The 26,944-nt window shown below is 57.2% G+C and overlaps 1 protein-coding gene across 3 annotated transcripts in view; it reads right to left on the bottom strand.

Annotated features, from left to right (window-relative positions):
- Positions 1–26,944, bottom strand: part of NUP214 (nucleoporin 214) — a 76,999-nt gene that overhangs the window by 29,307 nt on the left and 20,748 nt on the right. For 2 of the 3 annotated variants that reach the window (XM_045845882.1, XM_045845884.1), the window contains exons 12-24: positions 25,404–25,875; positions 23,735–23,904; positions 22,901–22,995; positions 19,995–20,081; positions 19,368–19,517; positions 18,107–18,265; positions 15,760–15,863; positions 13,683–13,868; positions 12,542–12,627; positions 12,366–12,449; positions 9,745–10,014; positions 8,320–8,481; positions 4,881–4,980 (exon numbers count right to left, since the gene is read on the bottom strand). In XM_045845882.1, coding sequence (XP_045701838.1) covers positions 4,881–4,980; positions 8,320–8,481; positions 9,745–10,014; positions 12,366–12,449; positions 12,542–12,627; positions 13,683–13,868; positions 15,760–15,863; positions 18,107–18,265; positions 19,368–19,517; positions 19,995–20,081; positions 22,901–22,995; positions 23,735–23,904; positions 25,404–25,875 — 2,125 coding nt within the window. The remainder of the gene's footprint in view (positions 1–4,880; positions 4,981–8,319; positions 8,482–9,744; positions 10,015–12,365; positions 12,450–12,541; positions 12,628–13,682; positions 13,869–15,759; positions 15,864–18,106; positions 18,266–19,367; positions 19,518–19,994; positions 20,082–22,900; positions 22,996–23,734; positions 23,905–25,403; positions 25,876–26,944) is intronic. The other variant, XM_045845883.1, reaches the window with a different exon arrangement.

Raw genomic sequence — 26,944 nt, 5'->3', positions numbered from 1 at the left:
AGCGGTTCAAACACACTACCGGCCAGCCCCAGGTCCCACCCGCGCCTCTGCTACAAAGTGGAAAGCGCAGCCACTGTCTGCAGAAGGAGCTCTCACCGTCTTTCGTGAGCCCCGAACACGCCACGCAGAGAGCTACTATCTCAGTGAGTATTCAAGTGCTAACGTGCGGGAAAGACCACCAGGTCGACCCGACCCCCGGGGAAAGCTCCACTGTGGCTCCTGGGAGCAACTCCTGCGGTCAAGGCTGACCCGTCCCCGACCCCGAGCTGCTCTGCCTGGTGTGGCAGTAGTAGCTGTCGGGTCTTGTCTGACTTTGCAGAACCCTTCCTGCAGTCAGGAGGGCCCCCATCTCTCCACGGGAAATCAGCGCGGGAGAGGAAGACACAAACAAGCCGTGCGGCGTAGAAAACAATGAGTGATGACCTTACACGCACCTCCAGACTCTGCTGGAGCACACAGAACCTCCCCAGACCGACGGTACCAGGCTGGGAGAGGGAAGGAAAACGGAGTTACTGTCAGCGAAACAAAACCCCCGTAATTTTTCTCCTGAAGACCGAAGTGCAAACGGTCGTCTGACGAGGGGTTGGATCCAGACTGTACAAACCACCTTACACTCGACACCCGAGACAGACAACCCGATAAAAAAAAGGGCGAAGGATCCACGTGGACATTTCTCCAAAAACGACACGAGGGACCGACCAGCACACGAAGAGACGCCCAAGGTCACAGCCATCAGGGAAACGCAGATCGAAGCCACAATGACGGCACTGAACATGAACTAGGACGTCTCCAGTTAAAACGACGGGCAGTGACACGTGCTGGTGAGGACGTGGAGAGACCGGGGCCCCCTGCCCGCTGCTGCTGCTGCTGCTGGGGGTGGGCGTGCAGAAAGGGGCAGCCCCTCGCTGCCCCTCTGACCATGCTGTAAAACATGGTCCGCTCCGTTTAGTCCAGAAAGCCACACGGAAGGGCCGCGCCGCCCAGCAGTCCCACTCCTGAACGTTATGCAAAGTAATCAAAAGCCGGGACTCAGACGGACACTCGTGCACCAACCAGCGTCCCCTGCAGTCCTCGTCGTTCCCAGCAGCCCAGGGGAGGAGCACCCACGTGTCCATCGACAGGTGAATGGGGGCCACGTGTACAACGGAGCACCGTTCGGTCACAAAAGGAACGGAATTCGGACACTTGGTGCGACACGGGTGAGTCTGGGAAACAAACGTGAAATAAGCCAGACACCAAAGGACAAACACTGTACGTGCGGCTCCACTTTATACGAGGCACTTCCAACCGGCAAATCGCCAGACGGAAAGCAGAGCGGAGGTCACCGGGGGTGGAGGGAAGGGGGGCGAGCAGTTACTACTGAAGGGGTACCCAGCTCCTGGTGGCGATGGTGACCAAGTTCTGGAACGAACAGTGGTGAGGGTCACACGGCACTGTACACGGACTTCATGTCACTGAACTGCACACTTACAACGGTAAGCCCTGCTGTGTCCGCTTTACCACGGCACACAAGGAGAAGCCCCCAGCTGCGCCCCGTGTCCACACGCCCCACGCCGGCCCCTCCGACCTGCTCTCACCCCGAGGACCGGCGGCTTCCGGCCGAAACCACACATCGTGCACTACTATCGGCACTTATCAAAGCGCTTAGGAGTTTTATGCTAAAAAAAGATGAATTTTACTGTTTGTAAATTACACCTCCATTTTAAAACATGACTACAGTTAAAAACAAAATGAACAAAACCCCAAATCAGATCTGTCAACTGCTCAAACTAACACATCCGATGGTCAGCCGGGCCCTGAGCCGGGCTCGCTCGAGGGGACAGGATGGGGCCCCCACCCCACCCTGGCCTCAGGTCCAGGGCTCTCTTCTCTGCCCAGCCACCAGGGGCCACCTGGCTCCTTCGTGAACCTGCCCGCCACGTGCCCGCCACGGGCCCCTGTGGGTGGAGCCCTTTCCCCTCGGATATCCGTGAGGCCCGCTCTCTGGCCTTGGTCTTTGTCCAGGCGCATGTCGAGCACCAGCGGCCACCGAGAGGCGGAATATTCCAGAGACAGAGAAACCCAGCCGAACGCGGGATGAAGGCTGGCCGGCTGGGCACTGCGGAGACACCCGAGCCGGTCAGCCATGCGCGAGGCGCCTTCCTCGCTCGACCGCCCTGTTCAGGCTGCACCCACGCCCCTCCGTGGCCCCTGTGGCCCCTGTGGCCCCTGCGCCCCTCCCCTACTTCCGTTTTCTCTGCTGCACCCGCCACCCCTAGGATGCTAGTGCGCACTGCGCACTGCTGCGCCGGCTCCTCCCACTCGCCACTCGTCCCTCTGGACGAGGGCCGGGCTGGTTGTGGGGTTTGTTGCCGGCCTTGCCTTGCCCTCGGCACCAGTGTGCGGCACACAGGGCAGGCTCATTAAGTCTTTGTGAAAACAAGAGTGAACGCACAACAAAATTCCTGGAAGGAATGAGGGGTCCGGTGTGCTTTCATAAAAATGAACAATCAGCCCTGCCTGGTGCAGCTCAGTGGATTGAGCGCGGGCTGCAAACCAGAGCGTCGCAGGTTCGATTCCCAGTCAGGGCGCATGCCTGGGTTGTGGGCTGCGACCCCTAGCAACCACACATTGTTTCTCTCTCCCTCCCTTGCCTTTCTAAAAATAAGTAAATGAAAAAAACTTTAAAAAAAAAAGAAGAATCAAACCAAAAACCTCCCCTCATCGGCCCCACTGCAGCCTTCTCTCCACTTCGCCCCACAGGCACTGCTGTCGCCCAGCCCAGGCCGCCAGCTCCGAGCCCCCCCCGTGCCCTCGGGCAGAACCCCTTTCTCGGCACTCCTGGCCGCTGTTCCATTTCCAGCTAAAACATCGCTTCCTCACCAGCTGCTCTGTCAGCCCCAGGCCCCAGCGCATCGCGTCCTGTCTTGGCCCCTGGTCCCTCTACCCCCCGCTTCGCTGAGCTCACCACACTGCGGTCAAGTGACCTGTGTGGCTGGTAGTTTGGGGCCTGTCTCCCTGCTTACACATACGTGCCAGGGAAGCAGGACTGGTATGACTGACTCACTGCTGTGTCCCTGACCGTGGGGCAGCGTCATGCTCACGGCAGAGGAGCCGGAAGCTTCAGCCGAACCCAGGGCGGTCAGCCAGCGAGCGTCACGCTGACCGACCACCAGCACAGGTGACAGCACGGGTGAAGCCGAGAACGGGAGAAAGACCAACGGCAGGAACACGTAAGCTCATCTTACGGCAAATCTTCTGTACGATACCGCTCAGAAAAAGTGAGACGCAAAATAAAACACTCCAAGGACAGTTAGGAAACCACCGTGGAACAGAACCTGAAGCGAGTAACTCTGTACTGAACGTGTCCCCCTCCGAAGCCGTCCTTGGGGGGAGGCGGCACACACCGACGCCCGCCGGCCGGCCATGCTGCGAGCTCCCCTTATCGCCAGCTGGCCAGTGGTCAGTGACAAGGAACCACCTCCGTGCGCCACGCTGGGCACCAAGTTCAACAACTGTCCAGAGCCCAATCCCGCAGGGAAAGGAGGGGAAAGTTTCTCCCAGATTCCTTTTTAACTTCCGTGGCACTTTCCTGTGGTGAGAAACAAGGGGAGACGCAGAGCGGTTGCTCTGACAACGCCCGAGTCGAAGAGCAGCCGAGGCGAGCCACTCGGGGACACGGGCCCCGAGACAGGGTGCGGTGGGGTCGCCGAGGGGCACCGCCCGTGCACAGTGAGTGGCTGCAGCATCTCAGAGAGGCCGGGCCCCACTTCCTGCCCAGACCGCCGGGCTGGGTCTTCCTCTCACGTCATTAACACTCTGCCCCCCTGTGGCCTGTCTGTGCCTGCCCTGCACTGCGAGCCTGTCTGCAGTTCCCAAACGCTACTGCCTGGATCTTTCCCCTTGAAGTTCACCACCACCACAAGCACCACCTTGGCCTAAACAGCACAGCGGAGCGTCAAGGTCACCACAAGACAGGGACGTGGGGCCGCTCACAGAGCTGAGCCCAACGAGGGGGCAGACCCGGGCGGAGGGCGCGTGTGGGCGCGATGTGGGAGAAGTGCGGTCTGGGTGCTCCTGCTGCTGAGGCACTGACCACGGGCACAGACACGACTGTCCGGAGGACGCTGGTCACCACACCCCCACGCCCCCCCTAAGGAAACGTCCCTCGACTCTTCCCTGGGTCCCAGGCCAGGCTGGGCCGGACGGACGCAGGAGGGCACAGCCACAGCACGCAGAGCTGCAAGCAGGCGTCGTCCGAGCACTGCGCTGCCAGAGCTGGGCGGCCCGGCGGGGGCGGGGCCTCGGCCTGGCGCTCCTGAGAGAAGCAGCTCTGGCAGCGACAGCCCAGCCCTCAAACTCGCGGCGCAGAGGACAGGCTGGAAGTCTCCGAGCAGAGCTTCTGTCGTTTAAAAGACTGTGCTCGTTTTTTGTTTCTCACACAAAAGGCAAAAGAAACTGGAAAGAACAGCGATGCCGGAGAGAGGAAGTGAGGCGGAGACGGTCAACCTCAGGATCTCTGCCGAGTTTTCAGGATCAGCAGTGTGCGTCACAACGGGCGCATCAACTCTGGAACCTCAAAAGCATTAAAGAAAATCAAGCCCTGCACCTGACTCCACGACCCTACTGTGTGCCCCACACAGACGTGTACACGGCAAACAGCACCCTGGGCCGCACGGACTCTGAAGGTTTACAACGAACTGCCAGGGGCAAGGTGAAGAGGCCAGTCTCCTGAAAGCCCGACCTTGCACCCGAGATGAGCCGCCCACCCCTCTCGTGACCTGAGGCTCGGCAGGGAGAACAGCCGCCCAGTGCCAGTGGCAGTGTTGCCCCCTGCAGGCAGGCCCTCACGGTTACAGAATAATTCGCCAGCAGACACGCACGGCGAAGGCGGAACATACCCCATCGCTGCAGAGGCGGGTGAAGGGTTATTCTTCAGTTCCTGCACGTTTACCACTTGGGGGACAGTCTTCAAAGTCGACTCAGTCAACGTACTCACAGCTATTAAGAGAGAGAACAGACAGGCACGTTCATTGCAGCCGGGACACAGACCCACGCAGGATGCAGTCTCCCTGGAGAAAGGAAACCCACTCCGGGCCGCCCCGAGGCACCGTGGTTGGAACACCTGGCCGCCTCCATTCACCAAGATCATGACACAAGGCTTCGCCCAACTCAGTCACATGTCCTGGTTCAGGGAAAAGGAATCCCCTGGCCAGGTTCCCCAGAGCAGAGCCGCGACCACCAGCCACGCTGCCGGCTCATCTTGGAGAAGGGCAGGAAGAGCCAGAGGAGGGGCGGCATTCCGACTAAGGATCTCTCCACCCACCCACACATTCATTCAACCGTTCTTTTGCACGGGCTTCGCACTGCCAGACTGCTGGGTGCTGGGAATACAACAACTGTCTAACACACAGCGTCTTCCCCACAGGAGCTCACGGCCCAGACCAACACGATGCACAAAACGTGGCCAGCGGGGCCTGGACAGGAACGGGAGGGAGGCCGAGAGGCTGCCCTGAGGGAGGGCGACCGGGGTCCTTCTGACACACGCCACCCGTCTCGGGCTGGCCAGCCTCCGCATCTCCTTTCGTGTGTCTTACGACCTAACGCTGTATTCCAAAACTTGGTATTTTGTAATTAGGCTGAGCGAAGCCCTCGGATCCCCTCTGACTACGTATTTGACAGAGCCGCAGCAGCTGCAGGCTGGGGAGAAGGTGGGTGGGCGGCGGCCCGCTCTCCTTCCCTCCTTCAGAGAGGCGGCCGGGACTTCTCGCCTACGACTGCACATTCTTTGTCTTTCTCATTCGAAGGTGCCTACACCTTGGAAATTTCTGCTTCCAACATGATAAAAGAGATCACACCACCTCCTGCTGAGAGTGGAATGACCGTAAATCCTGGCAGGTTTCCAGCGTATAAATAATCAACTCTATCAGCGTGACTCTGAGCCTGCCCAGCACAATGCCACGGTTCTGCCTGGCCCAAGTAATATTTGAAGGGAGCATCAGAGCGTTCTATTCTCTCAGAAGGCTCAAAGGTACCTGGCAGTTATCTTGTTTGTGCGCTTTCATATCTATTTTGTTTTTTTAGAAGATCTTATTTATTTTCAGAAAGAGAGAAGGGAGGGAGAAACAGAGAGGGGAAAACACCATGTATAAGAGATACGCTTACTGGTTGCCTCTTGCATGCTCCCAACTGGGGACTTGGCCTGCAATCCAGGCACGTGCCCTGACTGGGAATCAAACCAGCGACCTCTCGGTTCCCAGGACAGTGCTCGATCCACTGAGCCACACCAGCCACGGCTCATTATCTGTTTTAGATGCCTTGATACAGGTTTTAATACTTGAAGTTTTCTTAGAAATCTTTTATCACTGTATAATAGTACTTCTTATTTTGTCTAAATCAAGCCACATCTTTCTAGTCTTAAGCAAAAAAAACCCCTGTCTACATTGACATGTACTCTAAGCAGTGATAAAACTGAAAAATAATTTTATTCAGCTACAACAAAAATATCTGACTTACAGCAGTTTCTCAACCTTGGCACTACTGACATTTTGGGGCTGGGTAATCCTTTGTTGTAGGGGAGTCCTGTGCATTTTAAGATTTTTTTTTTTTTGCAGCGAAGATAAGAGAGTCTGAGTTACGTGACACACGCGTGTCACCAAGGAATGCGCAGTGTGTTGTTCATGATCCCCAGGACAGATGAAATGTGCAAGGTGATCAAGTCTTTTAGAGGAAACTTACATGCTCCCCCTCCCTTTTCTCCCCTGCCACCGGTGATAGAAAAAGAGCCATCTGCGACTGCGTGGCTCCAATGGAAGGAAGTGCGGCTCAGGGGGAACCTGACGTTATCGATTTCATCTCTTTGCCGTGAGGGTCAAGAGGAAAGGGGCCACATGCATCGCCCTTGCTCACTTGTCTCCCCTCTGACTGCAGGGGATCCCCACGCCTGCGTGGGCACGCACAGATCCATGCGCCCCTCTGCCCTGGGGCGCAGCAACAGGACGCAGAGGGCCCCTTTGGAAACTAACCTGCTGGGAGGGTTCTTGCTGGACAGAACTACAGTTCCGCCAGACAAAGTAAGTAGTGAACAAATCGAGAGAGAGAGACTAGGGCACTAGGTACCTTTTTTAAATGAAAGACCCTGGCGGGGGTGGCTCAGTGGATTGAGCGCTGGCCTATGAACCAAAGGGTCGCTGGTTTGATTCCCAGTCAGGGCACATGCCCGGGTTACAGGCCAGGTCCCGAGTAGGGGGCATGTGAGAGGCAACCACACTTGATGTTTCCCTCCCTCTCTTTCTCCTACCCTTCCCCTCTCTAAAAATAAATAAAATAAAGATCTTTTAAAAAATTAAAAGACTATGTTAAAGTCACAAAACTCAAGTAGCCTTACATCAGCTCTAAACTAGCCTTGAAGTTCACATGACTTTGTAAGTGTAGTCTTTTTCTTCATTGTGATGTCCTTTTACATTTTCCTTGAAAACTGCTACCGTGAGATAAAATGTAAATTACTGCCAACTACAGTAGTAATGATGCTTTTTAAATGATGCTTTAATAAGTGACAATCATATGCAAAAAATAGCTATAAAAATAAATGAAAAAAAATTTTTTTTGCAGCACTCCTGCCTTCTTCCACCAACACCGCCAACTGCTGGGGGCGGGGTGGGCGGAACCGCTGGCCTGCACGCACAGCGGCGGTGGTGACTGAGGCCCTGGAGGGCGACGGCCTGCAGGCCCTGCTGCAGACAGCCTGGAGAGCCACAGACCAGTGACAAAATGCAGGTGCTCCCACCTGTAAATCAGAGCTCCCATCTATGAAGGCCGCATCTGCCACCCTAAGAGGCAGCAGTGTGGCAGCGGAAAGACCCGGGGTTGGAGTCTGGGTTCCGCTCTTACTGGCCGGGGGACCTTCGTGTCTCCGAACCACATCTCACTCTGGAGCAAGCGGGCCCCTCTGATCCCCACCTCCCACGGCGGTGGAGCGCTTCCCCACACCATGAGACGATCTGAATGCTACTAGCTGATCAAATCACAAAGGTTAATTTGGGTATACAGCAGACGTTATTCAAATGTAGGGATTAACAAGGTCATCTAAACACCAGATTTCCTCCTTATCTAAACGTGGCAGACCTGACACCTTCCCGTAACAGAAAACAGTTTCAGGTCTGCTTTCTGCTTCCTTGAAACCCTTTCCCCAGGGAGGACAGAGGGTGTCACAGCAGTTTTCTTTTCTGAACAGCAGCAGAGGGCCAGGTGCTCATGCGCACCTGCTGCCCTGGCCTGTGACACACACAGCTCGCACCCGGCCTCTGCACGGGGGGAGGGGAGGGGGGCTCCAGCTCTCACCTGGCGCCTGGCTGGCCATCTGCCGTCTCAGCGCAGCCGCGGCGGCCGCCTGGGGTGCCGGGATGGTGTGGGAGGGGCCCGGGGCCCCGTGCTTCACGGTTTTGGTTGCAAGCATCGTGCTGTCAGCCCCCTGCGGGAGAACTCTGCCAGCAGACGGAGATGCTGAAGGAAACAGAGAGATCAGGTGAGAGAGCGTCAGAGGAGAGGAAAACACACGTTAAAATGGTTAAATCTCCGCGCTAGGTTTCAGGGAAATTATCCTTAAGCACGAACATAGAAAAGTACCAGCGACAACAGCCCTGGTTGGTGTGGCTCAGTGGACTGAGTGCCAGCCTATGAGTCAAAAGGTCGCCGGTTCGATTCCCTCCCCGGTTGGGGGCCTGCAAGAGGCAACCAATTCATGTATCTCTCACAATCAACCAATTGATGTTTCTCTCCTTCTTTAAAAAAAAAGAAAAGAAAAAAGAAAAAGTACCAGCAACAGGCCGGCACCCATGTCTTTCTTTCCAAGGCCCACGTGCCATCTGCCCGCCCGCCTACTTCGGCAGAGTGACTGCAGCACCCTACGTCAGCGATTTCCCAGCTGTGCCACCTCCTGCACCCGTGAACTAATTACTACAATTCTGCAGCACACCAAAAAATGTGTTTTCTGACCCGCAAAACAGGTACAACTTTGATCATTCACATGGGTGGCGGCTGCTGTGCTGGCTGTTGTCACCGGTCTATCTGACGATCTGCGGGACGAGAGGGCCGTGCCCCCGACCCAACGGCAGGCGCCGCACCTCCTAGAAATTCCTGCGGCGCGCTGGCTGGGACCACTGCCTTGCACGGTCGCTCCCGCCGACACCGACCCCGACACGACCGTGACGCCAACACAGGCCCGCTCGGTCGATTCCCTGCTCCCCACCCCCACAAAACTCTTCCATCCCACGGTCGCCGGCTCATCGCCTGTTCCCTGCCAGGACCCGCCTTGGGCAGAGCCCCGGATCCCTGAACGGCCGGGGCGCCAGCACAACGCAGGGCACGTCGCCTCGGCGAGCCAGCGCCGCCCACGCTCGCGTGCCGGAGGGCATAGTGGCAGGCCGAAACGGGCTCAGACGTGCGGGCGCGAGAGTGGGCGCTGCCTCACACCGAGGCAGACAGCTCCCCCCGTGACCCCAGAGGAGGTGTGTGTAAAACACACGAGCAGGACTCAGCGTGAAGCTGTGACAGCGTGCGCTTTCCGGCTCCTTCACGACGTCCTACCCACTGCCTCCCAGGGGAACGCCCCCCTGTGGGACCAGCCCTCCGACCTGCGGAGTACCAGCAGGAGCGGGCCGGCACCAACAGCGTGGTGGTGGTGACACAGTACGGAGCCCAGGTACGGTTCCTTCCTGAGCTCAGCCTGCCGGGGAACACGGAGCGTCCCGGCTCACGTCTCCTCACCTGTAGTCCCCGTCACACCAGGCGAACCGTGGCTCAGGTGGGCTTTGGCGAAAGGAGCAGCCGCCTGGGCCAGGAGGCCGGGCTGGACGGAGGGCGTGCGGACCACGGGGGCGTGCCGCGGGACCTGGGCGGCCGCCGCTGCGTCCTCGTCTTTACAGGGCGTGCGTGCGTCCTCGCTCTCCAGGGACTGGGAGACGGACGACGTGGAGCTGGCCTCGTCCAAGTCCTCGCAGTACCTCTGGGACAGGAAGGCGGACCGCGACAGGCTGGCTGCGGGCCAAGAGGAGACCGGGTCAGCCACGAGGCAGCAGCCCCACGGCGCTCACCTTCACCGTCGGCAGGGACACAGCCAAGGGGCAACCCTGGCCTGGGCCACAGACGTTACAACAGAGCGGCATGCAGGGCGTGACGGGGGGGGGGGGGGGGGGCAGGCGGCACAGCGGGGGAGGACTGCACGCCCGAGAGCAGCGCCCTCCTGAGGGCGGGCCCCCAACCTGCCCGCTGTTCCGGCGACTGCTCAGGGAGGGCCCGCGCCGGAACGCTCCGGAGTCACGGCCGCTGCCGCTCGCTTCCCACCAGCCCCACGGGAGAACAGCGGTGCATGTGCATGCGTGCGTGTGCAGGAGGGAGGGAGGACGGAAGCGGCTGTGGCGAGCGGTCCGGGAGACGCGGGTGCGGGCGGAAGGGCGCTCGCCGCACTGCGCCAGAGGCTGGGGGTTAGACATGGTTGGAATAATACAAATTCTAGATGTCCAAAGAAAAAAACAGAGACGGAGGCGAACTGCCATATGTCACACAGCGCTCCTTCGGGGAGCAGGGCGACGGGGGAGCCCGAGAGGGGGCGCAGGGAGTCGGCAGCGGCCGAGTTCTGCCTCTGAACCAGGAGGGGCACACGGACGGACGGACGGACTCTGTCTCTCGTGCGCTGCGTGTGCCGCGGCCGCAGCGCTGACAGGTCAGGACCGCTCACAGTTACAGTCACTCTCCACACTGCACACCCCACGTGGAGCTGTCTCCCCAGTGTCTGTGTTCCCCCCTTTCATACAAACTTCCCTGTGGCCAGAGGCCGCCTTTCTCTCGCCTGCCTCCCAGTCTGGAGCAAAGTGAGCAATCGTATTTGCTGAGCCCTCTCCATCCTGTCCGCCGGAAACTCTGCCCCACGACCCTCCAGCCCGCTCCTCCTCGGTCCCCGGCCGCCCCCATCCTGCCTGCTGTGTCTGTGGGTTTGGTCACTCAGGTCCCTCCCACAGACAGTGTCCCACGGGAGCTGTCTCTCTGCCACCGGCGCACCCCTCAGCACTGCACCCTCAGTCTCCCCCACTGAGGAGGCGCGGCGTGTGTCAGGGTCCCCTCCTGGCGAGGACACGCCCACACCCCACTCTGCCTGTTTCCCGGACGGGGGGTGTCCGGCTCGCTTTTGCCCTTGGCCGCCGTGAACGACCCGGCCGTGACCACGGGCGCACAGGGCCGCTGTCTGAGCCCCTGCTCTCGAGTCTGTGCTGTGGCCGGGGCAGCTCTGCTCTCCCGAGCAGCCCCCAGCCGCTGCCCACAGTGCTGCGCCGTCTCCCTCTCTCCTACGGTCGGTCGGCGCGCAAGGGCTCCGACCTGCCCGCGGCCTAGCCAACACCTGTCCTTTTCTGTTCTACAGTAAAGCCTGCAAGTTTCTAATTAAAAAAAAATAAGAATATGAAGTTACAGATTAATAGTCTCAACCTCATTTTCAAAAATTAAATTTATGCATGCAAAGAAAAAAAATCAAGAGTAAACCAAGATGACACAACTGATGACGTAACTGGGTTGGCAGATAAGTGCAGTTTTTGTTCTTTAAATTCTTCCACGTTTTCTAACTATCTGCCAAGAGAGGGTACGCTCGAGATAATGGAAAAAGTTACTAAAAATTTCACTTGTCTGTGACTATTACTTAGCTAATTTACTTTAACTTTATATGATTACAGAAGAATAAATAAGCTGCGGTACAGTAAGATTAAATTAAGTTTCTTCTGCTATTTTAATTACCAAAAATAATTTGTTGGTATAAAAAAAAACAATTTCTACCCAAAACAAAGTTAAAAGAAGAAAGGAGCGCATGTGGGCACTAAAGCAAAGCCACGGTGTGCTGGAAGTTGCAAATAACATGCAATATGAAAAAGAAAACTGAGGTAGTTATCTAATTTATTTACCTGCAAAAACAATTTTTTTCCATTACTTATATGGCTATCGTTTTCCTAATAAGTAGATTTTTCTACTGTCTACCTTTTTTACAAAGAGTTTTAAATACCCTCTCATTCCAAACCCCACAGGACTCGGAAAGCAAAGCCTCCAAAGCAGCGGCCACGCTCCGCGGCACCAGCTCAGCAACCCCAAAGCCTCGGAGTCATTGCCACACAGACGGGGGTCGCGGAACACCTGTCGTGACAGCACAACAACGACGACGACACAAGCTGCGTGGCTGAGACGTGCCAGCAGCCTCCTGCTCCGGCATGCAGAGGGACCACAGCTTCCGGGGACGTCTCTCCCATTAAGAACCGGGTGGAAAGCACAGACAGACGGCACACACAGAGCACCCCCGTGCCACGTGCCGTGCGGTTTCCGCCGAGACACTCAGGACCGGCGCCCCGTACCTGGAGCGGTGGATCTCACGGGTGGGGTCTTCCTCTTGGCCAGGAAGTTTCTCAGCTGTGCCTGTTTCACAGGGGACAGTTTAGCTGCAAGACATTCACGGGCCCATAAATGCTTAAAATCCGGTCGGCAGAGGAAAGGAACCAGAGGGTTGAAGGGCCGGGAAGAACGCACCCACCTGGAACCTTCGGCAAGGGTCTGGCGTGGGATTCGATGGTGGTCTTCAGTAAAGCGTTGCGCAGGCTCTCCAGGTCACTGTCAAAACTGAAACCGGCCAGTGTCACCTACAGACCAACGCCGCCCAGGAAACCCGAGGGCCGGAGGGCGCGTGTCCTGAACACAAACGCAGGAGAGGAGCGCGTCCCTCCTACAGAAACGGGTGGGCCGACCCCTCCATGCCATCCGCCCCAAAGACACGGCGACCTCGGCGTTAACTGCACCCACACGGCAAGCACCCCGCCAGTGCTTTGGCAGAACTGGGAGTTAAAGCGCACCCGTCTGGGCTGCAGGGGAAACACAGCACCTCCTCGGGAACTTCAAGGGCGAGCTGCCTCCCGGCTGGGCTCTGCGAGTTTCCACACTCAAGCAAAAGGACCAATCTAAGCTTTGAGGTGAGTCAGCCTAACCCTACCAGTTAATTCTCAATAAAATGATGCTGTTACGAGAGTGTCTGCTGTCCTCTACCGAACACCTGTTTCCGTCACATACACTAGGGCTTTCTAGACTTAACTCTCCAATAATCCCGTGAAACACGTATTGTTATCCCTATTTTTTAAAAAGACTTTTTAAATTTATTTTTAGAAAGAGGGGAACGGAGGGAGAAAGAGAGGGAGAGAAACACTGATGTGCAAGACACATCAACCAGTTGCCCCCCGCACCCCCCCAACCGGGGACCTGGCCCACAGCCCAGGCCTGTGCCCTGACTGGGAATCAAACCTGTGACCTTTCAGTTTGCAGGCCGGCACTCAATCCACTGACCCACACCAGCTGAGGCTGTTACCCCTATTTTTTAAGCAAAGGAACAGGGGTGGCTCGCTGGACTGAGCACCGGCAGGAAGACCGCAGGGCCCCGTCCCTGGTGAGGGCACACTCCGGCCGTGTGGGTCAGGTCCCCAAACCGATGGATGTTTGTCCCCCTCCTTTCCCCCCTTTCTAAAAACATTAAAATCTACAGCAAAGGACAAAGCGTCAGAAGGGGCGAGGAACCCGATGGTGTCAGGCAGCAGAGTCCCTTGGCACCCACACGTGAACCACCTCAGGACGACCCCCCCCTTACTCCCAAGCGCACACTCGCCGGGCCCCAGTCGCTGAGCGCGCACCTGTGCGTGCTGCTCTGGGAGGAGACGTCCGAGGGGAGGCTCCACTGGGGCGTGTGGTTGTACAGCCGCAGCTGCTGGAGGCTGTCCACCAGGTGGTTCAGCCTCTTCTTCTGCTGGTTGATGATCTCCCGGTTGTTGGCCAGGGTGTTGAACAGCGTCTCTCGCTCCGGCACAAGCAGGCGCCTGCTGGCAGCAATGAGAAAAAGAACTCACCGTGAGCGGTTTGAGTGAAGGACCCTCCGACAGGGGGCGGGAGGGGAGTGAAAAGAATGGAACAGAGCCACTAGCGGACAAAAAGCATCCAGGAATCACTAGACCAGGCCAAGGGGATGACAGCCCGATGGGGAGGGAAGGCGATGAGGGGGGGCCAGGCCTGCAGGCATCATCAAAGCCCCAGAGAGGAGGCTTTGGGGAGGAAAAGGCCCGGAGACCGGTCCGCAACAGAGGACCAACGCACTCCGCCGTACACTTAGGGCACGTGTATTTCCCTGTGTGTAAATAACGGCCAATAAGGAGTAGCAGCCCAGGGCTCAGTGACAGTCGACGGGAGTCACGGCGCTGCTGAGAGACAGAGGGACCGCACGCCACCTGGCAGCGGGGCGTGGCCCACCCGAAGGACTAAAAGGAGATGGGACCGCTCCCTGTCTTCCGGGGGACAGGCAGTTCAGGACACATTCAAGAGGGTACACAGCAGCACTGAGGAAAAAAACCTCAAACACAGAAACGCGAGAAAATTGTACAGACTTAGGAATCTGAACTCTGCAGAAGAGAACTAAAGAAAGCGTATTACGCAGTAAATGCATGGAACTGTCACAAAGGAAAAGAAAGCTGGGCTTCTGTGTTTTCATTATGCATTTTTTTTTTAAAGTCCGACCTTTAAGTCAGCGGAGAGAAGTCTGACGGGCAAGCAGGGCAGAACGGGCCCGCGGCCAGGTCAGGCCCCCTCTCACGTGTGGCCGAACCCGAGTTCAGAACTAGGTGGGCCAACTGGGAAATCTCTAACGGGGCCCACGTGTCCACGGGGACGGGGCCCCTGGCACGGGCAGAGGAACCCTCCCCAGCCCGTGTCCGAGGGGTCAGCGCTCACCCCTCGCCCCCTCATCCCGGTTCCAAGCTGAGGTTCCTCGGCTCGGGCCCAGAGCCTCTCTCCACGGGGTGCGGCGTGACGTGCTACGCTCTGCTCCCCGACACTGCGCACGCTCTGGCGCCCCCCTGACGTCACACTCAGGTCGCCCCACTCGAAAGTTCTGCGATCCCACAGCTTGACAAACAAGCAGGCAGACCACTTCCGGGCGTGTGTCCTTGCACAGCTAACTGTGTCCCCCAAGTGCAGGGGTTTCAGAAACCGGGCGCTGTGCGGGCTGATCTGCTCTCTGCTTTCCTCGTGGGCGCCTGCGCGCTCCCGCAACGAGCTGCCTTCGACTCCTCCTGCAGAAGCACCTCTGGCACCAGCCCTCTGACACCAGCCCTCTGGGCCCTCTAGTGAGCACACTGACCAGCAGTGTCCCCTTAAGAAGCGAACTCGGGATACGCAAAAAGGCAGAAGGGAGAAACTCCTCTCCGCGCCACCTCGCGGCTATTCCCGCGAGTGTCCGCCGGGGTCGCCCCAGCCTCTTTCCCGGGCGCAGAGCTGCGCTCTGGGCTCGCCCCCTAGTTACGCCTTCCCCGTCCTGCAGGTGGCGTCTAGTGACCGAGGTGCCGTTACGCATCAGGTAGCACACCCCACATAACGTGAAAAATACGGTTAACAGGGTTCTGTCTTGGAGAACACGCTAGTCGGTGGCAGTGCCGGGACTGAGACTAAGAAGTGGCCGGACTGCCCGAGCCCGTCCTCTAGCTTCTGGACGACGGGTTCCATCCCAGTTTCGAGGCCACAAGCTGCGCGGTGCCGTAAGTTCCTTCACGTAAACAGTTGTGAGCACGGCTCTTACTGCTCTAGGACGAACACCTAGACGCACAAAGCCTGGGTCAACGGGAAGCGACACCTGGGGCTTTTTATCAGTGCGCCTAAACCGTCGTGGGAGAGGCCGCGGCGCCGCCTCCCGCCTCCCACCACCGCGGCCGACCGCTCGCTCACTTCTGCTTCCTCTTTTGCTCCAGGTGCTGGTCCCACTCCAGGTCCAGAACGTCGTTCACATCCTGCACAGCAAACTTCACGTACTGGTGAAGGCGCCGAATCTCCTGCATGGGAAACACGAAGGTGACTCGGTTTTCCAGGGCCTCGGGGGAAGCGGCACCAAGGCAGTGAAAACAACCCTGAACTGTTTTCATACTGAGAACCACCACCACGAACAAAGGAAACACGCCGGGCTCTAACAGAACCGCCAGACCGCGGTAATCCACGGGAGCCCCAGAGCTCGCCCTTCTGCGGGTGTGGCGGGGCGGCGGGCGGAGGGACAGACACAGAGCCAGCGGGGCCCAGGCCTCAGGGGACCGGCGCTCTGGCCCGGTTCTCACGTTCCAGCTCCTCTAGAGCATCCCAGCGCGGGCTAGGGATTTTCCACTGCGTCCTGTGCTCTGACCGGGCGCCCACTGAGCTTCTGCTCTCCCACTCGTGACACTGACTGTGAGACAGACAAAATCATCCCTCACAGCAGTGCTGAAAACGGTTCTGATCCCAGCTACTGAGAATGCAGAACACAGAAGTCACCTCAGCAATTGGGAAAACCTCATTTCTTCTCCAAAACAAATAGTATCAGCACTAGAAATTGAGTTTTTCATTATTAAAATTCTTACCTATGAACTTATTTTAAGCCTGCAACAATTTTCTTTAAAGTTTGGTCCAGTGTTAACCTCCATGGCAATACAATCTGACTCTCAGAGCTGATGACAAAGGGAAGCAGCCCGCTGGACATGCACACGAGCGAAGACAAGGCGCACACACCGGGCACGCGCCCTGCGCCTGCGCGAGAACCTCACCGTGTGTGAGTGTTTTCACAGCCACGCTGGGGTAAGAGCACAGGCCCGACTAAAGCAGGGAGAATGTCCTTTAGAGAGAGCCCGGCCGACGAGCACCAAACTCGGGTCTCAGCTCCCACCTGACTACGGGGAGGCCCCTTCTCGGGACACCCGGATGGGACCAGACTTCTGCGCAACGGCTGGTGCTGTTTCTCCTGGATGCTCTCCCCGCTTCATCTACGGGGAAAAACTACCGTTCTCTCCAGGCCTGTCACCGCCACCTCTCTTCTGTGGCGCAGCTGCCCTCTCACCTGCCGCCCCACAGCAGCAGGCTGCACTCGTGTGTCACCTGTCCCTCTGCCACACGTGCAGCTGCAGGGCCTGCACATGGCAGCGACGGGGTTAAGAGCACCGGCTCTGAGCCAGACCGTCCAGACTCAAGGGTCCAGCATCTATTAGCAGTGAGACTTAAGTACTTCCAGCGTCTTCCTTTTGTATGAGACATGCACTCAAAAAACACCAAGCTACTATGGTCTAGTTAGCGTTTGTGGAAGAAGAAAATGATTTCCTTTTGAATGGGGAGTGTCACCCTAAAGCAGCATGCTTTTCTCTGAGTTTGGACACAGAGCGAGAGGAGAAAAGGGCCGTCAGAAGAAAGTGTAACTCGATGCAACACGAGGCTGTAATCTGATGAGCGGGAGGCCGGTGGTTGGCCTGCCTGGCTGAGCAAGTTGACATCCACAGCGGGAGGGAGCACCAGGACCACCACCAGGGCTGGGGGACCCCGCAGCGGTTCCTCGGCCTTTCTGGGAGGAGGGACTATGCCCTTCGGTTTCCCTGCCCATCGGGCAGTCAGGCGTGGGCCGAGAAGGTGGGGGATGCTCTGGGCAGGAGGGGACTCCGCACACTCACAGACCCTCGAGCCCTGGGTGCGGAGGCACAGCACTGCCCCCTGGGCCCCGTCCCCTGGGCCCCGTCCCCACGGGGAATCCAGGCGAGTGCAAGCAACTGGGAGATGGCCGCCACCAGAGCTTGTGGCGAATTCGGAATAAGTGGGAAGACGGAAAGAAACGCAGATTTCCCAAAGACAGAAAACAAGACTAATGAACCATGAGACACGCAGTGCTGCTGTGTGGGCACCCAGCAGACGGCCCGGGCCGGCGGGGTTGTAACGGGGGTGTCATGGGGTCAGAAACGCTAGGCGGACAGAGCAGTTGTTTTCAAGACCAGAAACAATGAGTAAAAAACGCCAAGGAGAGCTCCTGGTGCTAAATGGGTAGTTGCTGCTTTAATAATTACTCTTCGTGATTTAATTTCTAAGTAAATCTTTTCCAACAGCATACTCTCTACCGAGCTTAAGGGTTAACGAAGAATTCTATTTTTGCTCAATCCGAAAAGCACTCTCTCTTCTCTGTGGCCGCTGCAGAAGTCTGCGGGAAGGAGGCAAGCCACCCACAGGAGACAAACGGCGTGCGAGGCGGCCGCCCGAACCCGAGCCGGCGCCTGGGGCGGGGGGCGGGCCCTACCTGGAGCTGTGCTTCGCTCTTGGGGTCCAGGGGCCTTTTGTAGAGCAGGCGCAGGTAGCCGGCGTCGTGGTTTCTCTCGTTCTGCTCCCGGGCCTCTTCGGCCCCAGAGAAGCCCTCCAGCAGGGCCGTCTTCAGGGCGCTGATGTCCCCGTGCAGAGACTGGAGAAGGGCGAATTCCAACAAAGGTGGTCACAGCTCAGAAACTAGCCTTTCTGTCCCGGGTCAGGAGAGGCGCTGCCTCGTGAACAGTTACCGTGACGAACACCCAAACACAGCAAACCGTCGTGCAAAAGTTAAGAGCTTCACGGTGTGAAGGGAAAGATACCAATGTTCGTTTTTACCTTTTTCCTGTTATTCTTTAAATGTTTTTTCACTTTTTTAGTCTACCAGTGCTCCTTTTAAAAACACTATTTTTCTTCCTCATTAGAAAACACTTCCAGTGACTGGAAGCTCGGAGAGTAAGAACAACACTGACAGCAGCCGAGACCCTACAAACTGAGGACAATCACAGCCTACGCCGGGAGAACCTTCCTCTGTCGAGCACGGCCTGTAACACCAGAGCCCAGCGGTCTGACGGCGTGGACGGGGACCCTGGGGCCAGCACTCAGGAACCGGGGCTCTGGGCACATCACGTCACCTCTCAGTCTCAGTTCCCAGGCTCGCAAAACAGCAACGACTCACAGCTACCCACTCAGGGCCGGTCCAGCACCCACCACACCGGCCAGCTGTGAGGATTCACGGAGGCAACACGGGTCGAGGGTTTAGCACAGGGCCTGGCACACAGTGAGTGGTAATAACAGCAACACGACAGACACGACTACCAACAACAACTGTTTGGTGTTTTTATACTATATGTAGTCCTACGTGTCTGCTTTTTTTTTTTAAACCTAAGACTTCATTATAACCTAACAACTTAGTTACAAAAATTTGTTACAAAACCTAACAAATTTTCAAATACGCCAAAACTAATGATGTTCAACGTTGACGGAGTACCTTGTGCGTGTCGGCGGGGTGGAAACTATTACCGTTCATCTTCCGTGAGAAAACTAAAACGGAGTAGCTGGATGGACCTGCCCACAGTCACCTGACTTACTAAGTGCTGAAGGCAGGGCCTGCACCTCGTCACTCCTGCGGAAGGACGCACGCCACCAGGAACAGCCCTGGTGGTCCCTGGGGGAAAGCGCGCGCCCGCAGACACCGGGGGCGCCCTGCCGGCAGCGCACCACCCCCCCCCCCCGGCAGACCGCCAGCAGACACGGACCTCCGTGGTCTCCTTGATCTCCAAAAGGAAGGTGTGCAGGTCATCCGCCTCGGTCCGCAGCATCTTCATCTCCTCCGAGCTGCCCACCTGGAAACAGGCTTTCGAAGTGCGGGCCTTCAGGTCCTCCAGCTCCTTCTGGAAGTGCGCGATCTGCGGGAGCCACACACGAGGGGACTTCTCAGCCTGAGTGGCACAGCAGTGGTGTGTCACTGCTACTGAGCTCGCTGACAGCACAGACTCTTGGGACACGCCAAGGTTCAAGGCCGGAATAAGAGTCACGCAGGAGCCCTGGCCGGGTAGCCCGGCTGCTTGGAGCATCGTCCCGTACACCACAATGGTCACGGGCTTGACTTCCGCTCAGGGCACACACCTAAGTGAGGGTTCGGTCCCCAGTTGGGGCATGCATGTGAGGCAACTGACTGATGTTTCCTTCACATTGACGTTTTTCTCTCTTTCCCTCTCCCCCTTCCTCTCTTTCTAAAGTCAATGAACATGTCCTCAGGTGAGAATAAAAACACAAAAAAACAAACAAACAAAAAAACATCCTGCAGGAGTCTAGACACTCAGAGCCAGTCAAGTTCCCCCATCAGGGCCACGTCTCGAAAACACACGCAGGAGCGCATTTACCTCCTCGCCAATTCCAACCATCACAGGATCGGACTCTTTCCACTGGTGTCCCTGCTTTTCCACAGCAGGGGGCGGAAGTGATTTCGCCTGAAACGGAAGGCGAGAGGGTTAAAAACGCACCCGGCACCCCAAGTTCCGCCGTCTCGAAGCAGTGGGCTCAGTGCCCGTCACAGGGAGTGGCGCTGTCGTAACACAGTCACTGGTCGGTCACTCCTTCTTTTGAGCCCGAATGTCCTGGGAACCACTTGGTACAGGGCACGCTTAGCCAGTGGGGGCAGAGGTGAACGGGAGACACAAGGTCCCCACGCTCGTGGAACTAAGTTCCTACTGGGGAAAAGGCGAGTGAGAGAAAGTGAACGCCTCAGATAAATCCCAGCTGGGGAGTAGGTGACACGAAAGCAGTAGACGGGCACACAGGGCAAACACATGGAGAGAAAAAAACGGGGCCAGGTGAGAGGAGAGGGCCCAGGAAGCCCTCACTGAGCGCTGCTTCTGACCTCCGAGATGAGGAGCAAGCGACAGGAAGACCTGGGGCACGGCCTCCTGGGCGGGGAGGAGAGCAAGCGCCAAGGCGCGGAGGCGGGAGAGACCCCGGTGTGTGCGAGGCAGAGAGATAAATGTGCGCGTGGAGGGCGTGGAGGGGCCGGATCACGTGTGCTGCACCCAGGAGACTGGATTTTATTCTGAGTGTGCTGGAAAGCTACTAGTGAAGTTTTGGGAGCGTTTATTGACCCTTTATGATTTTAAAAGTTCCCCCGTGCTAGAGGGAGAGACAACAATGGCCTGAAATACGACATCGCCGGGGATCGGCGATGTGGATTAGGATACACGCCGCCGCAGCAGTGCAGGCTGGGAAGGCTAGCTGGGGCCTCCCGGGGCGGTGGGGGGGGGGGCTCTGCGCTGGGGGCCGCGCGAACTCCCGGCTGTGCTGCTTCCCCCGACACAAGCACCGGGACAGGGGCAGGTCCAGGTGCGGCAGAGGTCCAGAGCTCGGCTTCAGCGACGTTGGAATTTGAGACGACTTTGCAACTACTCGATACCTACGGCAATTAGCGTACAGTTCGCAGAACGTATGAGCACACATTAAAATGGCAAACGGTTATTTAACAAATACCACGTGCCACACATCATGTCAGAAGCCAGACCCGGATCAGCACCCACTGGGCCCCCACTGCGAGCTCAGGGCGGGAAGGGGGCCGCCTGGAGGGGAGACGGAAGGAAAAGGCGTGACTGCCAGTCGGAGGGACATGCAGACGACCAAGGGGGAAACTGGGACCGAGTTACCTTCAGGTCGAACCATAAAAAACAGACTGAGGTGACAGGATGTACATCTAAATATGAAAAGTAAAGTAACAAAACTCTTAGACGTAGGAGGGAAACATTTTATAATGTGTAGATTATCTAACCGCTATGCTGCACACCTGAAACTAACACAAAATAATACCGAATGTACACTGTGCTTGAAAAATAAGGCTTTAGAAGAACATAGGAGGACGCCTTTTTGACCTTGGCACAGGAAGTGGTTTCTAAAACAGAACACGAAGAGCACTCATCGACATGCCAAAGGGGGGGGCCCAGCTGTGGGTGAAGATGCATGAACAACACGCCCCCCGCCCCGCTGTACATTCGAAAAATAAAACCTTACTAAATCAGAAAAAAAGCACTAATCATAAAAGAAAAACTAAAACACGGAACTACATTAAAATTAAGAACTTGGACGCATCAAAAGAAACCGCACCGAGAAAAAAGGCGGTTCACAGACGGGGAGAGCACTCACCCTGTGCGTGTGCGTGTGCGCGTGCACGTGTGTGGCTCCCACGAGGAACCACCTCTCACACAGCAGTAAGGGAGAGGCAGGAGACCTAACGGGAAAACGGGGACCGCGGGACAGACACCCACAAAGATGCTGACGCGGCCAACAAGCAAGCACATGCGAGAAGCTCCGCTCACTGGCCGTCGGGGAAGCACTCGCCTGCACCACAAAAAGCACCGACAGTGAGAGACGAGGAACGCCGGGGCTGGTGAGGAGGGAACAGCCGAACCCCCGGGAATTTACTGAAGAGGAATTAACGCCCACCCAGGGGCCCAGCAGTCCCACTCTCCGGGGTCCGCTCAACACAAACGCACACACTTGGTCACCGAAAATGTCAGCTGGCAACACTGCTCGCAGCACCCTGGACCTGGAGACTACTCAAGCGTCCGTCGGGGTGGAGAGCACACGGGCAGTGCCGTCACCCAGTACGATATGGACGCGCCTCACGCACACGGTGCTGAGCAAAGCGGCCAGTCAGAAGCACACACACGGTGAGGCTCCGTGTACAGAGGGCACACGGGCTGCACGCAGCTGTGCGGCGAGAAACCACGACAGCCGAGTCCCGCCTGGCGAGACCAGAAGGGCGCACACGACGGGGATTCTTGGGAATTCCTGGTCCTGCTCCGCTTCCTCATCTCAGTGCTGGCTGCCGAGGCGCGTCTCGCTGACGGCACGACACTGGGGTGTACGTGCCTTCTCCCTACGTGCACTGTATGTCGGTAAAGGTTAAATAAAATACGCTGAGACGGTAGGAAAAGAGGGCACTAGATGGATTTCTCGATGACTCTGAGCATCAGAGAAACCAGTCAGATGCCCCGGCATCTGCACGCGTCAGGAAAACCCAACACGCTGAGAGCACAGTGCACCCGGGCCCGGGAGCGGCAGGGACAACAGCGCAGGGACTCGGAGAGGAGAGAAACGGCTTTTACGGGCCCACGTCACAAACACTCGGAACTCATGTATTTCCTGTCACGTCGTCCTAAGCACTGTCTCAAAAGTGTAAACTCTGAAACACAAAATCCTGTATTATGGACATGTCCGCCCGGGGCAGTAAACCAGCGAGCACAGGACCGGAGGCCGAGTCTGCACGCACCTGGGGGCAGCCTGACTTCGCCACCGGGGGGGCTATCCTGGGCGCCTTCTGCCCCGCGGAGGGCGCCGGACCTGCACCGCCGTGAGCCGCGCGCCCTGCAGGGGTGAGACACCAGTTAGGACAGACAGCAGGTACTCCCGCCGTGCCCCCCCACCCCCCGCCCCGTCACAAGGGGCCCATCCTCCAATTTAAAAAAGCGTCTCACTGCCAGCCCGTCAGGAACTCCGCTGGCGTGAGTGCCGTCCACGGCCGTGCTGGCCTCTGTCCCAACACAACCGAATCGCGCGCTGCATCTGCGGATGGGAAAGCCCACCGCGCAGCAGACAACACCGGAGCGTCTCTGGGAGCGGGGAGGTGGCCTTGCGGACAGGACAGGGCGGAGGCCTGTCCTTGGGCCCATCCTTGGTCCCCAGAGGCTCCCGAGGCCCCTTGGGGACAGCTTGAAAACCATAAAGTGAGGACTATGATCCCCGTCACCTTGTGAGAACTCACGGGGTCTTTGGACCCCCCCCCCCGGAGGCCTCAACTTCTCGTGTACTGGAATCACCTGGGGGGCTTTTTTGGAAAACAAACAAACAAAAAAACAAAAAAACTAAACACCTGCCCCGACCAGGTGGCTCAGTTGGTGGGAACACTGTCCCGGGCACCGGAAGGTCCACCCCCCAGGCAGGGCGTGTACAGGAGACCACCATCCGTGTTTGTCACTCACACGGATGTTACTCTCTCTCTAGAATGAACTGACTTTAAAAAGTCCCGGGGTGAGACTTTAGAAGCAACACAAGGGAGTCCGAGAACTCAGGGCTGAGCTCTGAAGCAGTCTGCTTGAAACCACACCTGACGCCGAGGGAGCGGCCGGGGGCTTCGAGGCCAAGGCGCCGAGCGGTGTTGCCGCCAGGGGCGTGGGGTGGCTGAGAGGTCCAGGGGCAGCCGGCTTGGAGGTGGGGAACAGCAGCGTCGGGGGCGTGCCCGGGGAGCTGCTGGCGGGGGCGGCCGCGGCGGTAAACCTGCAACAGCAGAGCGGAGGCGTCAGGAGGGCCCGCTGCAGGTTCCTGCACGCTGGTCAGAGCACGGTCATCGCAGGGCAACTCACTGCCCACCCTTTCCGGCCTTCGAGAAATGCACACATTTAGCTATTTCTTATGAACGGTGAAAACTGCAGGAAAACATCAATCTGGCCCTGGCTGGTGTGGCTCAGTGGAATGAGTGCCGACCTGCAAGCCAAAGGATCACTGGTTTGATTCCCAGTCAGGGCACATGCCTGGGGTGTGGGCCAGGTCCCCAGTAGGGGGCGCGCAAGAGGCAACCAGACACTGATGTTTCTCTCCCTCTCTTTCTCCCTCCCTTCCCCTCTCTCTAAAAATAAGTAAAATCTTTAGAAAAAAAAACATTGATCAGATCTTCCACTTCTTTAGAAACAGATTACCCAATGAAAATATTAAGTAAATAGTATAAAAGTGAAACTAAGTTTATCATGATACAAAATGCCTGTTGTCCAGTCTACCAAGATGAGTACAACAGAGGGTGGGACTCGATTACACACTCTCTTTTTGCCCACAAAATCACTCAGAGCTCGTTTCCGGCGGTCCCTTCCTCCGAGGGGCGCAGGAGGACGAGGAAACAGGTCGCCCTCTTTGGGATGCTTACAGGCCAGGGGGGATGTCAGGTAAGTTTCACCTGAAGAGCAAACATCCGTAAACAGCGTAAACGCCCAGCATTAGATGACTGGGAAAATGAATTGTAACGCAGCCACAAAACGGAACACCAGGCAACTATTAGAATGCAGTGGCTGCGTTGACAATCAGCGTCAACAGCGACAATGGTGACAGCGGGGAAGCACAGCTAGCACCGCCTCCACAGCGATGACAGAGGCCGGAGGAGGGGTGGCAGCAGCGCTCGCACGCGAGGGCCATGCTAGGAAGGGCCACGCGGGGCGGGGGCCGCACGAGCAGGACCGGTCAAGAGTGAGGCTCGGGGCAGCCGGGAGGACCCCGCTGGGGGGGTGGGGCCAGACCCCTGCGCTCGGGAGCAATGAGACGCCCTGGACCGCCAGGCGGGAACGTCAAGCTGACGCAGTAACGCGTTCCTGCGACCCCGGGTGGCCAGGGGGTGGGGGGGTGGTCAAGGGTGGCCAGGGGTCAAGGGTGGCCGACCAGGGAACAGGACGGCGAGAGGTGCGCTTCCCCTACAGGGTGTGGACTCAGCACGGCTTCGCTTTTAAAAACAGGGAATATCTCCTACACTGGAAGGCAAACAAGTATTTACATATAAACCTCTAATAAGAAAAAAAATTCGAAGTGACCCTCCTGGACGCCGCCCACTGATCAGCCGCAAACCTTCTGCGCAGTCTGGGTTCCCACCATGTGCCTGCGCTGCTTTGGAGAAAGTGCAAACACCAGTGAGAGCAGCAGTCCATCTGCTCCGTCGCCCCCCCGCCCGCCCCCCAGTGACAGCAGCAGTCCATCTGCTCCGTCGCCCGCCCCCCCCACCCCCCTGGGCCACTCACTTTTCGTTAAGGTTGACCTTGACTGCAGAGGCTGAAGGCGGGAAGGAGGGCTTCATTCCCACGCCTGGAGTGGACGCGCTCGGCACCGGTGTGCTTTCCAGGGTCGGCTTGAAGCCCGATGAGCCGAAGGAGAACGGGGCGGCCAGGGGTGCCATGGCGGGGGCCGTGGGGGCGGGCGCCAGCGGGGCCTGAGGAGGCGCGAACGAGAAGGAGGCCGTGCCGGAGCCCACGGCTGCCTTGGAGGCGTCGGAGCTGCTGGGGTACGGAGGGGGCTCCGCGGTGACAGGCCCAGACGACTTCAAGGACGGTGAAGAACCAAAGGAGAACACGCCAGGGGCCCCCACAGCAGAGGGCAAGGAGAAGGTGGAGGTGGGGGCCGCCGGCAGGGAAGGCGGGACGGACACGGGGGCCGTAGCTGCCGACAACTCGGGCTTCTGCGGGGCCGGCGAGGTTGGGGTCGTGGGCGTGCTTCCTGCAGTGAGAGAGTGGGGGAGTCAGCCCGGCCACAGCAGAAGGCCGGGGGCCGGGGAAGGGCTGGGGCAGGAGGGGGCCGGAGAGGAAGGGCCCGGCTCCTGAGGGACAGAGAGGCGAGGCCGAGGAGCTGCTGCGCACGCCCCGCGGCAGGCAGACGCGCCGCGTGAGACTGCAGGATTGGGAGGGGGGCAGACACGGGGAAGGACCTCAGACTGACAGCACCGTGTGGAAGCCCAGATGAACCACACGGAGAAGACATGTTTCTCAAGGTCGCAGTGGAAAGCAGTCACTCTGCAACCCTTTGTTCCATCAGAAGGTTTAACTCGGCGCTCTGATTCCTGACAGCCTCTGAACGCAAGTTCGGATGGACTGGAGGTACGGATAAAAGTACACACGGGCTGTGTCTCAACACAAGGAGGCAAGAGCGAGCTAAGTCTTCGAGAGTCTAACAAATCAATTCAGGCATGACAAAATAAGTTATGAAAGGAAAAGATTAACATCTGACTATATAAAAGTTACATAACTAAAAGGTAAGTGAAAAAAAAAAACTGCAGTAAAGAACATATAAATCGAGATTAAAAATTTCAAGACTCTAATGGATATAAGCGGGGAAACTAACTTACAAAAAGCAAGTATATTTAATCTAATACAAGAAACGTAACTTTAAGGGAGGCACAGCACTGCCCTCCAGACTACCAAGATGTAAATATCTACTATCTCCTGCACTTGGATGGGCGAAATGAGCCTGAAACCTTTGATTGCTAATAGGCACCTACTTCAGCAGTCTTAAAAAAAACATTTTAGGATATCTCAAGAATCCTAAAAAAACAGACCCAGTAAACTTGTAAGAATAAGACCTGTGAAAATAATTTTTAAGAGTGAAAGATATTTCATGCAACCCAAATGGTAAAAAGTGTTCAATGGAATGTTAAACAGTCACTCTTTTAAATGAATCATGGAGATCATGTAAGAATCTGGGAAGTCCTTACAATTTAAATTATAAACCTGCAACCAGTGATACAGAGAATAGGGATACAACTATGAAGATGTTTATGAGAAAAAAAAAA

This window comes from Phyllostomus hastatus, unplaced genomic scaffold (assembly GCF_019186645.2).
Source record: "Phyllostomus hastatus isolate PE091 unplaced genomic scaffold, TTU_PhHast_1.1 phas_contig_495, whole genome shotgun sequence".
Classification (NCBI taxonomy): domain Eukaryota; kingdom Metazoa; phylum Chordata; class Mammalia; order Chiroptera; family Phyllostomidae; genus Phyllostomus; species Phyllostomus hastatus.
Note: the sequence above shows the minus strand (reverse complement) of the source record. Positions and strands in the feature narration are given on the sequence as shown.